A 16,901-nucleotide genomic window follows, 5' to 3' on the forward strand; every position below is an offset into this window, starting at 1 on the left:
GTGGCTGTCTTCTCTTTCGTAAGATCAACACAGCAGAAGATACCACAGTTTCAAGTCAAGCATACCTAGGAGTGGAGATCCATGAGAAACTCAGCTGGAAACCGCATATCAAGGCAATGACAGCAAAAGCCAACAGAACCCTTGGTTTCATCAGACGAAATCTGGGCAGATGTTCTTCCTCCATCAAGCAACAAGCATACACAACTTTAGTCAGATAGCAGCTTGAATATGGGGCAACAATTTGGGATCCTTACCGGCAGAACCAGATCGACAGCATTGAGAAAATTCAAAGGAGGGCAGTACGCTTCATAACTGGCAATTATCAAAGGGAAGGAAGCGTCACAGCTATGAGACTTGACATTGGACTACCAACCCTTGAGGATCGGCGCAAACAATCACGCCTGGTGACAATGTACAAGATCCTCAACCATCAGGTAGCTGTTCGTTCCCCTTCCTGACTACATCACGCCTAAAGGAAGAGCAACCAGACGCGCAACACCAACACAGATTCACTAGACTGAGCACATCTTCAGATTCATACAAGTATAGTTTCTTCCCCCGGACCATGAAAGATTGGGACGAGCTTCCTCACAGCACCATAGAGCTGCCCACCTTGGAGCAGTTCAAGGAAGCCGTCAGCACCGAGTAGTTGGCATCACTGTTTTTACTTGCACCTTGACTGTATATATTTGGCACATGCACGAGCCGTCCATCGTCGGCAACACCCTCGTCTAGATGCTTTGAGGCTTTGACGAGTAACCAAGTAGAAGTAGAAGTATACGAAATATCGGAACCATCATCAGCTAGGCAAGACTGGACAGGGGAAACATGCAGGAAATGGTATTTTACCATTTGTTTTTATCTACAATTTTTCAGACGAAAAGTTCATGAAATTTTTGAGAAAATTGTAAAAAAAAGTTCTACGATCGGGACTGCTGAGACGGTCGGTCGGCCGACACAAGAAAGCAACCTTTGTTTGGCCAATATTTTGTGCACTATCGGATCAATGCAGTTTTGATTTATAACCATTTCTTTCTTAAAATCGCTACAGCTTCTAAGATGGAATGCCGTTTGCTCAAAATCACAATAGACTTTTATAGCTTGCACATGTAATAAATCTTTCCAACCATAGGAATGTTTACGTGGAAGTACACAAAATGGAGCCTCTGCCTGTAAAAAATAAACCTTTCATTCCATTTTCCTAGAATTCACGTTCAAACTATTTCCACATGCAATACACCATGGAGATGAATTTCGTATTCAACAATAGAACTTTGAACTTTATATTATTTCTACACATTATTTATATGGTGCGCCTGATAAAAGGCGGGATATCCAGTCAATTGGGTAAAAATTCCCAGAAATATGGATCCTCCAGAATAGGAAATCGTACCGAAGTCAGGGATCGATATAATGGGATAGGCGTCGTAGTATTACGTAACACACCGAAAGATGTAGTTTAACTCTAGACAATAGGCGCCATATTGCAGGAGGGTTCGAGTTCATAGAGGAAACGTTAAAGGTTAGTAGATTAGGTCACCCAGGCACATCACTAATGTGTTTCACGAGTTGTAATACCGACAGGTAAAAACATTGATTTTGTAAAATTCTCCCGATTTTTAAAATTACTAAATAACGTTAGTACTTCAAACCATTCTTTGATGAATCTATGCAATATGACGGTAATTTTTGAAACATCTAAGAATCAATCTTAAACATCTCCATGATATTCATTTTTTTGCGCTTGAGCATGCTATCCACAGACTATCCGGTGGAAACTTCAAAGCAACGATCATGCGTTAATATTTACAAAATGGCGAATGATGTAGTTTAAGTCGAACAATAGCGTGACCGGCGTGACGTAGTTTTTGGCATTGTTCCTATATGCACTTTCACCCTCCTGCCGAAGTGTTCTGTATTCTAATAAAGCGTACACGCGACTTTTATTTTTATTTTCAGAAATTTTATTCAAAACCAGATGCTTATAAGAATGAGTAACACAGACGAATCAGAAGAGAAATCTTTAGAACGACATTTCATCGAATCCACAACATTACATGGAATACCTCAGCAGTGGGACAACGCAAGACCAAGCTGGTTGCGTGGTTTTTGGTTTCTAGCGTTTTTCGCTTGTTTGGGTACCGGTCTGTGGCAAATCTCGTTACGTATAGCTGAATACAGAGCGTATTTGGCGAATACCAAGATCACTTTGGAGTACAATAATGAGCTCCAATTTCCTGCAATCACCATTTGTAATTTCAACAGGTAAGACTATACCACACAAGGTCATCGCCCGATATCTTCATGGCAGAAATCGCCATGGAAGGTTGAATCCACAGCCACGCATGGCCATTTTGTTCCGACCTGTTTAATAATTTTGAGACGTATAATGGACCGAGGGACATCCGACTAAGGCTATTGACAATAGCCTGGTAACTATGTACGGTCAGTGAGCATGGTATACGCCATGATGTCATCTGCTTAGTTAGACTGCCTCCACGAGTGGCCTACGCTGTGATAGTTCGGCACATATAAAATCAGAATTTTTGTCAGTTTTTGAGCTCAATACACACGGTTCTTTCTCATTACGCAAGCTAACGACTTTCATATCCTTTCAACACATATATTCAAGTGCAAGCATAAAAATATGGCTTCTTTTGAATTAAAAATTACGGGAGATATTCATCATTTTCTACCCCGGTATCCAAAGATTTATCTTCTGAATATGAAATCGTGCATAGCACATTCACGTGTATCGATCTCGGTACGAATATCGACAAAAACTTAGCTTTGCATGAACAATGAATTTTTGTTTTTTAAACAGGTATAGGGGTTCCGAGGTTTCGGACGAGGACTGGCCATATTTAGAATATGCTTTGTTTGCCGAAGAGTATGATTACGATAGTTACGAGGATGATGGAAAATTTGAACAAAGTTCATTTAGCTACTACGCTCTTTTTGAGAATTCTACTTTTAACTTTACTGAATTTACAAGACGGGCAGGATTTGTACTGGATAATGAAACTCTACTTGATTGTAAATGGAGAGGAAGACCCTGCTATGCAGAGGTAAGAAAGAATTGGGATCCATTAGCAGAGCTTTTGTGATGAAAACAAGTCTTCAATCCACGGGACTACTCTGGTGTAAACGTGTAAAAACCACTAAACCAAGAACCTATGAGCTGTGAGAAGTCCGGTATTAATCCTTGATATTGTTTGATGGATCAACTCGATACTAATAATCGAAAGTTCATCTGCGTTGGTAGTCATCATAATGACTAATGGGGGGAGGGGTCTTCGAAACACTTTGTACGGAGATGCTGACTTTCTCTATACATACTTTTTGCTGTTTTTGCAAACCGTCAGTATACCGATTGTTCACAAAAAGCACAACATTTTGTCCAAATTGGGTGCTTTTAAGGTCACTATTGCACCCAAAAACACCAAACCAAGAACCTATGAGATGTGAGAAGTCCGGTATTAATCCTTGATATTGTTTGATGGACCAACTCGATACTGATAATCGAATCCTGGTTTTCCATTATGTACTAAATTAAATATTGATATCTGAGGATTCCCCAAAACAACAATCCTCATTGGTCGGATTTCTCAAATTAAATTATTCACGGGCACATAAGACTAGTAAGTGCAGACCGATATTAAAGTTGTAGGAATAGGTCAAATTATATACCTCATAATAGATTCCTGTCATCTGATTTGTTAAAAGTGGGGGCATTGTTTTAACTCTGCCCTCAAAATTAAAACGAACTATTAACCGGTGTGCATCACGATCAACGCAATCGCAATATCTACGAATATCCATTCGGTATATTAAACAAATATTAACTGCTTTATATTCGGGACATGGTTAAAGCTACAGGTCCGCGGTGATCTCAAAACCATGCTATGACTCTCGGCTGCGCCTCGGGTCAATAACATGCATGGTTTTGAGATCACCTCGGGCCTGTAGCTTGAACCATGTCCCTTAAAATTAAAACGAACAATTAACCGGTGTGCATCCCGATCAAACTCTACGCAATCGCAACATCTACGTATATCCATTCGGTATATTAAACAAATATTAACTGCTTTATATTCGGGACATGGTTAAAGCTACAGGTCCGCGGTGATCTCAAAACCATGATATGACTCTCGGCTGCGCCTCGGGTCAATAACATGCATGGTTTTGAGATCACCTCGGGCCTGTAGCTTGAATCATGGAAGAAAGAGATAAGAAGGAACCACAACGAACGCATTCACTTTGTCCACTCCCTTTACCGACATTTAGTTGACATTGTTATTCATGAGGATTTACTTTGATCAATACCCCGCGTTAAATAGGTGATTGGTATTGTATTCCATGTATTTGCATGTCTTCTGGAGCGTGTGTGAAGGATGATTTGAACTAATGACCTTCCGTGCAAGCACCCTATTCAGCATCGAAGTGGTTACGTAATTCTCTTGGTTACCGGATCACGCTACTTTAGTATGCCTTCGAGTGCCATATACTTTATGTGGTGATCATTTCGATCGTGGTTCATTACTCTAGCGCGTGATCCCGTTGACATAGTAACATTACGTAACTTCGATACTGAATAGGATTTTCTTTGGTGACGTGATCATCGGTCATTGATGGCCTACATCTTTTTCTTCCATTTTGCCCAATTTTTCCGAACTTTGATGACTTTTTTTCTCAGAGTTGGCAGTCTTTGGCACTGAAACGAGTTAGCTAGTTACGATTATACACATATAAACTATTAAATTAAACAGGTTTTATGTACCGGACTCAACCGGAACATTGTGCATTATTTAAGAACATTTTACATCTATTTTTCATCGAAAAGTCACCAAAATCTTACCTTATTTGCTAAAGATGAAACTCAGCAAAAAAACGGCCGATTTTGATTACCTTTTCGATGTTTTATAGGACATTTTCTACACAACACGATCAAGAAAACAGTTTGACTGTAGATCCCAAAACAAAGCTACTATACATGTTCAGAGCATCAGTGAAATTCCATAATCTTACTTCTGGGTAGCGTTTGTTTGTTCGTGGATGGGTTTGTTATAAATGTTTTCCAGTAATAATTTTGCCAAGCATCGATCGCGGTAAATGGATCATACATGAAAGTAAGTACCATTAATAGCTTTTCTTTTCATGCGTCAATAGATAAGCGGATTAAAACTTGGCCGATCGAAGTCGTTGTGGTTCCTTCTCATCTCTTTCTTCCATGCTTGAACCATGTCCCTCAAAATTAAAACGAACAATTAACCGGTGTGCATCCCGATCAAACTCTACGCAATCGCAACATCTACGTATATCCATTCGGTATATTAAACAAATATTAACTGCTTTATATTCGGGACATGGTTAAAGCTACAGGTCCGCGGTGATCTCAAAATCATGCTATGACCCTCGGCTGCATCTCGGGTCAATAACATGCATGGTTCTGAGATCGCCTCGGGCCTATCATTTTAACCACGCCCCCATAGCAATCAATATTTTGTATACTATCCATATATCAGTATTCTGAATTACTATTGTTGAATGTGTTTTTACACATTTTAGACTTAGACTTTGTTGAACAAGTATTATGTAACGATTAATGTTATTGACATAATGGTTATTATAAATATCATTTTGTATTTAACAGAATTTTACTCACGTATTCACATCATATGGAAACTGTTGGACGTTTAATAATGGTGTTGATGAAGACGGCAATTATATAGAGATTCTATCAGAAGACCAACCAGGCGCTGGTAATGGACTTTATCTTGTTGTTGATATCCAACAGGTACGTATATACTACATTTGTAGCTTGAAAGTTCATCTGCGTTGGTAATCATCATAATGACTAATATGGGGTCTTCGAAACACTTGTACGGAGATGCTGACTTTCTCTATACATACTTTTTGCTGTTTTTGCAACCCGTGAGTATACCGATTTTTTACAAAAAGCACAAATTTGTCCAAATTAGGTACTTTTAAGGTCACTTTTGCTCAAAATGCGCCATTTGGGCGTATCGCTCTTCATTGAGAACCCACCCATTAAAATACCAAAATTGCTGAAAAGGCACCCCAAAACCGTGGCACATCCCCGTACACCTTCAAACAGAACCATCACCCTACTTCCGTGTCTCTGGCTGCTTACTTCAATGATTATTTTCATGACCAAAATTCATTGACAGGCAGAATACACTGAATCTTTACAAGGTAATCCTCAAGCGGGTCTGAAGATTTTAGCTCACGACCAGGAGGCACCGCCGCTGATGGATGCACTGGGATCGGCCATACCACCAGGGTTTTACTCTTATATATCACTGAGAAGGAATAAGGTGAGTAGGATAAAATATCATCATGCTGCTCCGTTGTACATACAATGCAATATTTCGATATGTATAGCTCTTTTTACTCCCTATTCCAGAAAAATACATCACTTGTATTTTGGAATTACATATCAATTTGTAAGTGCTCTTTAGCAAAGTTATGGTTCATTGAATTTACAACCGTGTGACAAAACAGGCGAAATAATAACTTTTTGCACAAGATTTGAAATGAAGCTTGTATATGGGAAGTATACGTGTGCTTTTCATTTAAGTACTACACCCTCGATAAATTTGTGTCTATTTTTGCATTTTTCTCAAAACTAATAACACAGTGGTAACGAAAGTTATGTGTATAATAGGGGCAAGGAATCCAGTTACTACACTGGAATGTCAGTGGCTCAAGACAAGCGGTTTGTTATTTATGATAAGAAATAAGGTACCGCTTGGATGTACCTCGTTTCCTATCATATATACTGAACCACTTGTCTTGAGTCACTGAAATTCCAGTGTAGTAATTGGATTCCTTGCCCCTATAATATACATAACTTTTGTTACTACTGTGAAATTAGTTTTTGAGAAAAATGCAAAAAAAGTCACAAATGTACCACAGGGGTGTAGTAGGCCTACCCTCTTAATGACATAAAATCTGATTATAATTTTATGTATCACTTGAGGTTTTGACTTTTAAAACCTACATTTTGGTCATCAAAAATCGTGCTTGGATAGGTCGTTTTCAACAGATTTAGCCAAACCTTTCCATTTGAAAATGATATCTTGTTTTGCCAAATAAAACATAGTTAAATCCTAATCTTTTAGTTTAGTTCTAACTGGCAATAAATATCACATTTTAATGTTTCGTAATTTGTTGGAAATAAGGGCCAAACATGCTTTGTATTGTGTTTTTATATGCTGTGACATGATGAAGCCCAAAGGCTAGTAATAAGACTAATTTCAGGAAATGCATTCCATTTCTTTGAAAATATTTTCTAATAGTATTTATAACCAATTATTAAAATTCACATTAAAAAAACTAAATTTATAAGCAGGCTCATAGCCTATACTATTTACTTTGAATGCTTAGACTTGTGCCAAGTCTTTAACCTTTGCAACTTAAATTGTCATATGCAAAATTGCATGTTTTTGACCCATTTCCCCTGAAATTGCAAAGCTCTTTGCATTTGGCTTTTATTGCCTGTTAGAATTAAAGGATTAAGATTTAGCAATGTTTCATTTGGCAAAAGAAGTTAGTATTTTTTTAAATTCCAAAACATTAGTGCTGTATTTTTTTGGAGTCAGTAGTAGTCTCAATGCGACACTTTTTGTTGTGGATATCAGACTCAGTATACTAACTTCACTTCCTCTATAATCGGGTGCCTCAGGTAGGACCAACACATACCATATCGGCATCGGCACTTAGATTGTAAATAAGTCTACATTAACCTACAGCACCAGGACGGTTGGGACAGCTTGAGTTAGAACCCTACTCCTTTTGAAATTGACTGCGAGTTCAGTGCACAGGTATAGCTTTACAGACCACTACATGTATCAACAGTCAAAGTCCCCGTGCATTGCATGCTGTAAATTCTTGCATATTCATGTGGGCCGATCACTCGATCGTGACGTGTCTAACAATCCGGGTAACAATCACGCGTGAGCGTTGCGTGCCTTCGCGTATACGTGATAGAGCTTTAAATGTCTTCGAGTTTTAAGACCGTAAAAACACGCGCTTTATGCGTAGTAGTTTTGTCTGCTACATGTCAGGGAACAATCGGCCCTCATTATCGGGTGATGATGCCGAGACTTTTAACTGTGTGGAGTTTGTCTGTTATCTCATTAGTCCATGTATGACTCTCTTTTAGGCAGGTCCATCCCAGGAAAACTTGGCACATGTTGCTTGGGTTAATAGGATAAAAAAGCCCACAGGCTACCTCGATTTTTCCTACCGTAGCGTCATAGGGGCACGGGGCAGTCAACATGGTCACACACAACACCCAAGGAATATGCTTCTTTACTTATTTTCAGTATAAAAACCTCCAGGAACCGTGGGGGAAATGTGACAAAAACAGGCATTTGGAACACTATTGGGAATATACGCTGAGCGGATGCTTCATAGAATGTAAATTACAACACATTGTATCTGAATGTGGCTGCCGACCTGTAAGGTAAGATCATGCCTGTATTTTTTTTTTTTGGGGGGTAATCCGACTTGGTTTGCGCCCTCTGCGGCGTCTTAATTCTTCGGCCCGATGCTCATCCTTCGGCCACAAAAGTAAAAATGTAATAGTTATTTAATAGGTTGTTTACAATTTTTGCCCCGATTAAACATTTTTGTTTTACAGCATATATATTACTGATAGCGCCTGATACCCCGTTAATCAGGGGTTCAATCAATGCTATTTTGCACGTTTGTATTGCAAGGAGATCACTCACGGGCTTGCGTGACGCTATGTTGCGCAATTTCTATAACAAGGAGATGGGTGGCTTGGGCGATTTTCATTGGGAATGAAAGTTATTTTATTATCGTATTGTTTTGGAAACCCGTATTTATCACCCGGGGGGTCACTATGGTGAAAGGGTGTATCAGGCGCTAGATTATTTAACGGGTGGGGTCCAGGGGGCAGCGCCACCAAAAGCTCCTGGAAATCAGATTTTACAAATTGTCCAGACAGACCGGTTTTCCAACACATCGTCGGTCACATTACATACGGTTCTATTCGAGATTTTTGACTCATCTTTTGATAATATTGGTGTGTAGCAATAATTATTGGAGCTCTTCAAATCCCCCATCTTACAGACCTTAACTCTGTCTAGTTAATGCGATATAACTTTGATTTTGGTCTATCTGCTGTTTTTTAAGTTTTACACACACTATACGGTGATCGACGTACCACATACAAATTTATTCAGAGCTTATTTACGTTCGTAACCAATTTTATAAGCGTCACATAGAGATCTTTATGTATAAAGAGATACATAGCGCGGGGACTGTAGCATAATATAGCGACAGAGTGAACATGCGCTTGGTTCCAGAGGGGCGTAAGTTCATAACAGAAACAGCCATGCAGAATTACCGGGTGCGCGGCGTACTTAATATAGAATGCACAAGATATGAAAGTTGGCGTAGCTCGTGAATCATCGGGGGGGGGGGGGGCATGGGGGGACGGTAACGGGCCCGATGCGGAGATTCATTGTCCAGTGCTCTATTCGGCTACGCATCGACTTACGCAATTCATTGATCTCAAAGCGGCTATGCAATTATAATTCGATGCAATAAGGTGATTACAATCGCGTCCGCATAATGACTCTTAGAATAAAATTCTCGTGCCTGTTAATTTTTATTAGCTAGCGGGATAAAAAGTAAAAACTGATCTCAAGAATGTTTAAAGAAGAACTGAGATTCTTCCATTAAATCTCGGCGTGTACGGGTATATACTATATTATACCACTGAAAACCTTTTATTGACGGATTTTTTTAATCGTCAAAATTAGAGTGTATTTGGAAAGACAATTCTTAAGAATTTGCGCATTATTGATATACATTTTCTTTGTAACATTTTTTTGCACGCAGGTATCCTGGCGAGGCAACCGAGTGTTCTCCAAGGCAATCAGCGACATGTGTAAAAGATGTAATTGGTAAGTATACTAGGGGAGCTAGGACCACCTCCTTTGTACCCCTCGCCCAGAACCGAACCAAACCAACTTCAGGTTTCTGAGATGACCCCAAAACATAATCAGGATGTTCACAAAAATATAAACTGGCACCAAGGGGGGTTTCCAAGATGGCGTCCAAACTGACCACCAAATGTAGGTAATCACTATCCAGATGATGATTTAAGGAAGCCCCATCATGCACTGCAACTTCTGTAGGTAACATAAAATGTGAAATCGACTACCATTTTGAATGCGTTTTTATTGTGAATATATCAGTCCAAATTCAAATTTAACCATGCCCGTCAATGCAATGTGCGAGCAGTGGTGTCATGTTCACTCACACAGTCTTGAAACACTTATTTTACATATTTTTCGGTAAGTAAAATAAAATTGGGTAAATTACCGGGTACTTACCAATGTAAAATACCGCTAATTAACCGATAAAGTACACTGCATGATATAATCCGATCCGATTACCATTATGTCATGCACCGATTTGATCTACGGATTCCCAGCATATTGAAATAGCAACATGTAACATACTCTAAAGTTTATAGTTATACACAGAAATGTAAAATATTCTGATTTGTCTTTCTCTTTACATCTTTATTTATGTACAGCGAGACTTAATGATGGCATACTGGAACCCTGTTACTGTCCTGTCCCTTGCCAATATATTGAATATTCAACAACTGTTTCTTATGGAGCTTTTCCAAGCCAGAGTGTAGCTGAAGAAGCCGAAGCACATTTTAATGTTTCTGTTGATTACCAAAGGTATGCATAATGGTGATGACCAGTAAGTAGCCTAAGTTAAAACACCTCCCTATTTGTAGGGGGAAAGTCATGACATTAGTCTCACCGTCAAGTGATGACCATTAAGTAAGTTAAAAACACCTACCTATTTGTAGAGGAAAAAATCATGACATAAGTCTGAGTTTTTATAAATTTATTTGCGAGGTTGTTTTATTTTGTTCATTTTACAGGAACAACTTCGTCGTACTTGATGTCTTCTACGAAGAGTTGAATTACCAAAGGTTTGAACAACAGAAAGCAATATCGGTATCAAGTTTGATAAGTAAGTTAAAGCATGGTTAAAGTAGAGATACATTAGTGCACGACACCAATATATATGCATGTACCAATACATTTGTGATGGGTTGGAAGTTTAGTGTTTGTGCATAAACACGTTCACGTACTGTACTAGCCTACTAGGTCCACGTACGAAACTGAACTAATCTGTCGGATTATTTGGAGATATCATACATCAAAAATATAAACATGGACATAATATATTCACAACACTATTTCTACGGGGACATTTATTACTTTTTATTCAGGTTTATGGGGACTCATTTTTTTTTGTGTGTGGACAAAGTCCATTTCTTCAGAGCAATTCTCCTTGCTCGAAGAAGCTGTAAGGGATTGAGTGTTTACACGCTGGTGGGTGATTTGAGTTATACATTAAATAATTGTAAGAGGTGGTAGGTTTGTAATATTTATTGGATGAGATTGTAATATACAAGACTTTTATATTACTGGAGCTATTGCATGCAGAGGAAACAACAGGACGTCTTGATTCTGTATTTTTTTCAGTGTATGCAAACTAGCACTATTTTCCCGATCCACATACAATGTAGTTTTCATTTAAGTCTCCTGTAGAGTTAAGTTTTGTTGCGGCTGTTCGGACGTGTAGCGAGGAGTACTGCCTCTGCAGAACATAAACTCCTCAACAAAAGTTTGTAAAGTTTTTTCAAGCATCTATATCTCATATTATTTGCGACATGTTCATATTGTGTTGCATATAAATGGATAGCTACTTTATTTCCCTTTACAATGACGCCACACTGAAACAATCACCTTTTTCACGACTGAGTGTACGTCCTGTGACCAAATGCAATCTTCCCAGATGACACCGCTCGCCCCACAGAGCCAGGGTAGTCAACGACTACCTACAGAATATGGGAGAAGAGCCACAATGGCCTGCCATCAGGCCAGACCCGGGTCCCAGACCTCAACCCGATTGAACACTTGTGGGACCAGCTTGGTCGTGCTGTGCGTGCCAGAGAAGCCAATATGCAACCACATTGAATGACCTGCGACGAATCCTTGTTGAAGAATGGAATGCCATCCCACAGTAACGTGTAACCAGGTCGGTGAGCAGCATTAAGAGAAGGTGCATGCCTGACTATTGTGGCTGTCTATGGATTTTCCATCCGCTATTGAGGTTAGTGACCGGGGTTAGTGATTAGCGTTGTTTGAGCACAGAATAATGGTCAATTCGTCTACTCAGCAGTGAAAAAGGTTATTGTTTCAAATGGGGTGTCTTTGTAAAGGGAAATATTGTAGCTATACATTGATATGCAACACGATATGAATATGTCACAAATGATTTGAGATACAGATGCTTGAAAAAACTGTCCAAACTTTTGTTGAGGAGTTTATTAGTTTTCCCATGCCTCGAATTTAGCACTTGTCCGTGAAAGTTGTAAAATGAGAAGGGAATGTTTAAACGTTCACTTGCCATGCTTGCTGTGGTGTCAAGCTTTTAAAGCCTAATACAAGAGATTTAACAAAAACTAAAAGTTAGTAGTCATATTTTTGACATACATTTAAATATATTGATATGCTATCAGTCAAGTGAGAAATGCATAAAAATGTTAGGGGTGCCTAATTCACATTTTGATGAGCACTGCTTAACAGGGATTTTTGTTTGTTCAATCATGCCTTGAACTATTTTTTCTTCTCATATCCATATTCTTTGGGTTGTTTCTTGTCATGACCCATGCCTCTAATCTATAGGTTATGATCGGTAAAATGTCCTACGCTCCAGGAACGTTGGCATCTTGGATGTTTATTGTTATTTTTTCCAGATGGCCGTAATCTATTTTCACTTGTTGCCCTATTTTGTCAGTTGTTGTGATTGTATCGTTGTTGACCCATTTACATGTGTTTTCTTCGTGTTAATCTATATCCTTACTTCGATGCTTTTACTGTTCAGGTCATAATATAATATAATATAAGGCAAACAAAAAAACGTTTGTCTCAAAGCTCACGAGAAATTGAAAAACAAATGCGAAATGCGGTGGTTTTTTTGGTATTTTTTGGTATTTTGAGAAAAAAGTCTGATTTTCGCCGATTTTTTCTGGAAAAAAAAAAAAAATTTTTTTTTTTTTAATAAAAATTTCCGCATTTCTTTTTTGTCAAATCGTGCGATTTTACAAACGCGCGCGCAAGCTTTGAGACAAACCTTTTTTTTGGCCTAATGTAATATAATATAATATAATATAATATAATATAATAGCATATAATATAATATAATATAATATAATATAATATAATATAATATAATATAATATATGATAATGATATAAGTATTATCGAAAACCGTTAACTTTTGAATGTTTACGTCTATTTGAATTTCTTGTTACTATTTTCAGGTGACATTGGAGGAAACCTTGGATTGTTTATTGGTGCAAGTATTCTGACATTTGCAGAATTTATAGACTACTTTGTAAAGAAAAGCCTTAAAGTTTGTACTTCCAGAAAGAATCAAGCGAAGGAAAAGGGACACCCTCTTGGCAATAAAGTTAAAGATGTATGGAGCGTATCGAAATCATCGTGATAGTAAACATTTTAAAACGTGAATTTTTATTTTTAAACCTATTGTGAATGACTGTAAAGTTAATCATTTGAAGTGTCAACGCTTTAACAGGTGTAAAATTCATTTTATAAATATGCGCATGTGGAACTTTCCTAATTTCAAATATCATTGATTCGAGAGTGGGGAGCATGTTGCATAGTATACATGAATTTTTTTATTATAGTTTCATAAGCCTACCGGTTGTAACAAAAAAAAAATATTTTTATTGATGATTTTTAAAACAAATTTCATATTATATATTTTCTAATGTCAATTAAGTGAATGAAAAACACGAAAAATCTTTGCTTTTGTTCTCAGATCTTTGATGATAAGCATCTCTTTTATTTTTTTATGTGTATACTATTTATTGTTACAGCCTGTATATATTTTATGTATAGTAATTATTAAAAGGTGCTAGTAAACTGTGTGCTTAAAATTGCTTGCCCCTCACTTTTTGACCTGCCAAAAGGTTTGTGCCAAAGTTTGTTTGACCATAGCCTGTGAAAGCTTTCCTCAGCCACCACATCACCGGTGGTATACATGATAATCCAGTAGGTGTAACAAAGTAGTATAGGCTATCCTGATTTGGTTGTCATATGTTCGTGTTAACCTGTTAATTTCTCTAATATTAATAATAATTATTTGGCCCAAAAATAGAATATGGTCTGATTTTATTATAATTAAGACTTGGTTCCAGTGACCTTGTATAAGTTGTATTGGCTTCTACTCACACCTTCATGCATGTATTTCAACCTCTTTTGATATACTCCGTGTGTAAACTTTAAGTGGGTTATTACACTTTAGACACATTTCGCTTACAAAATCAAGAAACAAAAGCATCACCTATATATTAGCTCTAATACTAATGATGGAAAATAATTAGGCTAAAACATGTGGATGGGTTTATCATCCTCCTTTGAATAATATACAATGTGACATAATTTCTTCAGATAACTTAATTTCTCTAACATAATGAATAATATTAATAAACATCTCAAAAAAGTAACTAACCCCCCTTAAATAATGGCCATTATTCAAAAACGGGCGATTGTATAACAAATCTGTAAATGCCTTGGAAGCAGAATTTAGTTCTGTACATTTTGACACCTCATTTGTAGCAATTGACTAAATATTGACGTCATAGCGTACAATTAAATCAATGTAACCCAAGGTTTGAAAGTTGTAGTAAATTCTATTGATTTGTATTCAGTATAATGGAAGGAAATCTGTGTAATGATATCTGAGTGTTTTTGTATTGTTGTAAGGGCAACTTTCAAATCTGGACCTCACTACATTAAATTGACCGGTGTTTTATTGTTTTCTCGGCTATCGTATCAAATGAGGTATCAAAATGCGCAGAAATAAATTCTGCTTCCAACGTAGTTTACAGATTTGTAATACAATAGCCCGTTTTTGAAAAATGGCTATTATTTAAGGGGGGTTAGTTTTATTTATTTTATTTTTTTAGATGTTTATTTCTACACGATCTGAAGGTGATGGAGGCATTTATTCATCTGATGTGATGGAGAAATTAGTTCATCCAAGGTGATTGACTCGACTCTATAACTAAATAAATCTCATAGATATGACAAACAATGCACTGTTGAAATCCTTGTAAACCCAACGAATAATTTTACACGTATTTTAAAGAAATCGAACCAATCACGAATGTTTGATTTCTGATGACCTGTATTAGTAGGGAATCAAATCGGCCAAAATCCACGAAGGCTTCAAAATAAGTCAATTTCACCTTGAAGATGCCACTTGAAGCCTTCTTCCACGGGAGTTTTCAATTAAAGCCAAAATAAGATTTAATAACAAAATTGATGGAAATCGTACATTATGGCTTTAAGGTGTGGTGTAGCGTTAAGTAGGATAAGTTTTAAGGTCAACCCGTGTATTTGTTTGAGTTAAACCATTTTATTATGTACATTATGTAAATATATTAGGTTTTATTGTAAATTTCACAATTTTAAATAAAAATAGTTCGAGTATTATTTTGAGCTTTATTGATTCCACAAAAATGCAACGAATATAGCAGTTGTATCTACTAAACGATGCTGAATATGAAAAAAATATAGAATAGAAAACAAAAAAGAGATGATTATAATGGAATACTAAAATCCGATCAATTATATTGAAAGGTGGCATATTGATAGAAGAGTGAAGAGCCACCAGAACACACAAATTTCACTACAACATTGAAACTGGTTGACGTGTTACCGACGATGTTGATTTTATAAAATCAGACTTACGCAGTATACAGAAGTAAGAACACGTGTGGTTGATGCATCTCTCAATTTGATGGATGTTATATTAATAGCTTTCATGCTCTTTATAACATCTGTGTGCTATGTTGTATAGCATCTAATCATACTACTGTTGCTTCAACTTGCAGGATATTACACCTGGGATATTATATAAATTAATTTCACGCCCCCTGTTACATGCTACTTCTTGTGACTTGTGTCATTGAAATATTATTAATTGCTTTCACATTTTGCTGTTGCTTCAATTTACTTGGTAATCAAGTTCAAGTCATCTTAACTGGTATAAGTACTCGTCTGTGATAGCATCTGAATATGGGTGATAGTGTCGGTGCAAATGAAAGTTTGGAACATAAATTTGTTAATTCAACAAGTTTTCACGGTATTCCTCAAATCGCAGACAGAAACAAATCAACATGGCTACGTACTGCTTGGATTCTTGCCTTTGCTACTTGCACCGGTGTATGCGGATGGCAAATATACCTAAGATTTGAGGCGTTACACGATATCAACACAATTGTGTCTCGTGTATACAAAAATGAACTCGACTTTCCAGCAGTTACTATATGTAATTTTAACAGGTAATTATATATGTTTTATATTATGACGAATTACACAGAATTTGCTTATAATGACCAGCATATATGGCCGAATCCAACCAAAAGTGCCTTAAAGGAACCAAAAGTGCCATTACTAATCCTGAAAAATAAATCCAGGACGTGTGATAGTTAATGTGACATCATGACATAATATTACCTACGAATACCACTAGGATGCTTTCACTATCACAATACTGATCAATCTAAAACAAATGGTATATTTCCATTAATGCTTTTTTCGTGTACATGTATTGTATACCCACAGGGTGTTAGGAAAATGCTATATAGCTCACCAGAAAATATTTGTTTTCATTTTTATAACGCGAACACTATGATCCTATTCAATTTATGCTATTTTATTTTTGAAAATGAAGTTTAGGTCAGTTTCTGAATATTGTTTATCAAATGAGTACGA

At 37.1% G+C, this 16,901-nt stretch overlaps 1 protein-coding gene across 1 annotated transcript; it reads left to right on the plus strand.

Annotated features, from left to right (window-relative positions):
• The first annotated feature begins 1,962 nt into the window (after positions 1 to 1,962).
• LOC140161229 (acid-sensing ion channel 5-like) lies at positions 1,963 to 15,605 on the plus strand. Its single transcript, XM_072184682.1, has 9 exons — positions 1,963 to 2,265; positions 2,825 to 3,068; positions 5,654 to 5,797; positions 6,192 to 6,338; positions 8,352 to 8,491; positions 9,898 to 9,962; positions 10,601 to 10,754; positions 10,964 to 11,055; positions 13,418 to 15,605. Exons 1-9 carry the CDS (start codon positions 1,979 to 1,981, stop codon positions 13,600 to 13,602), a joined length of 1,458 nt encoding a protein of 485 aa, XP_072040783.1. The 5' UTR covers positions 1,963 to 1,978; the 3' UTR covers positions 13,603 to 15,605.
• The last annotated feature ends 1,296 nt before the right edge of the window (positions 15,606 to 16,901 follow it).

Source organism: Amphiura filiformis, chromosome 9 (genome assembly GCF_039555335.1).
Source record: "Amphiura filiformis chromosome 9, Afil_fr2py, whole genome shotgun sequence".
Lineage (NCBI taxonomy): Eukaryota > Metazoa > Echinodermata > Ophiuroidea > Amphilepidida > Amphiuridae > Amphiura > Amphiura filiformis.

Coding starts and splice junctions, on each gene's coding strand:
- LOC140161229 (XM_072184682.1), top strand. CDS start 1,979: ATGCTTATAAGAATGAGTAACACAGACGAATCAGAAGAGAAATCTTTA. Junction 6,339..8,351: donor TATCACTGAGAAGGAATAAG/GTGAGTAGGATA, acceptor ACTTATTTTCAG/TATAAAAACCTCCAGGAACC. Junction 8,492..9,897: donor TGTGGCTGCCGACCTGTAAG/GTAAGATCATGC, acceptor TTTTGCACGCAG/GTATCCTGGCGAGGCAACCG.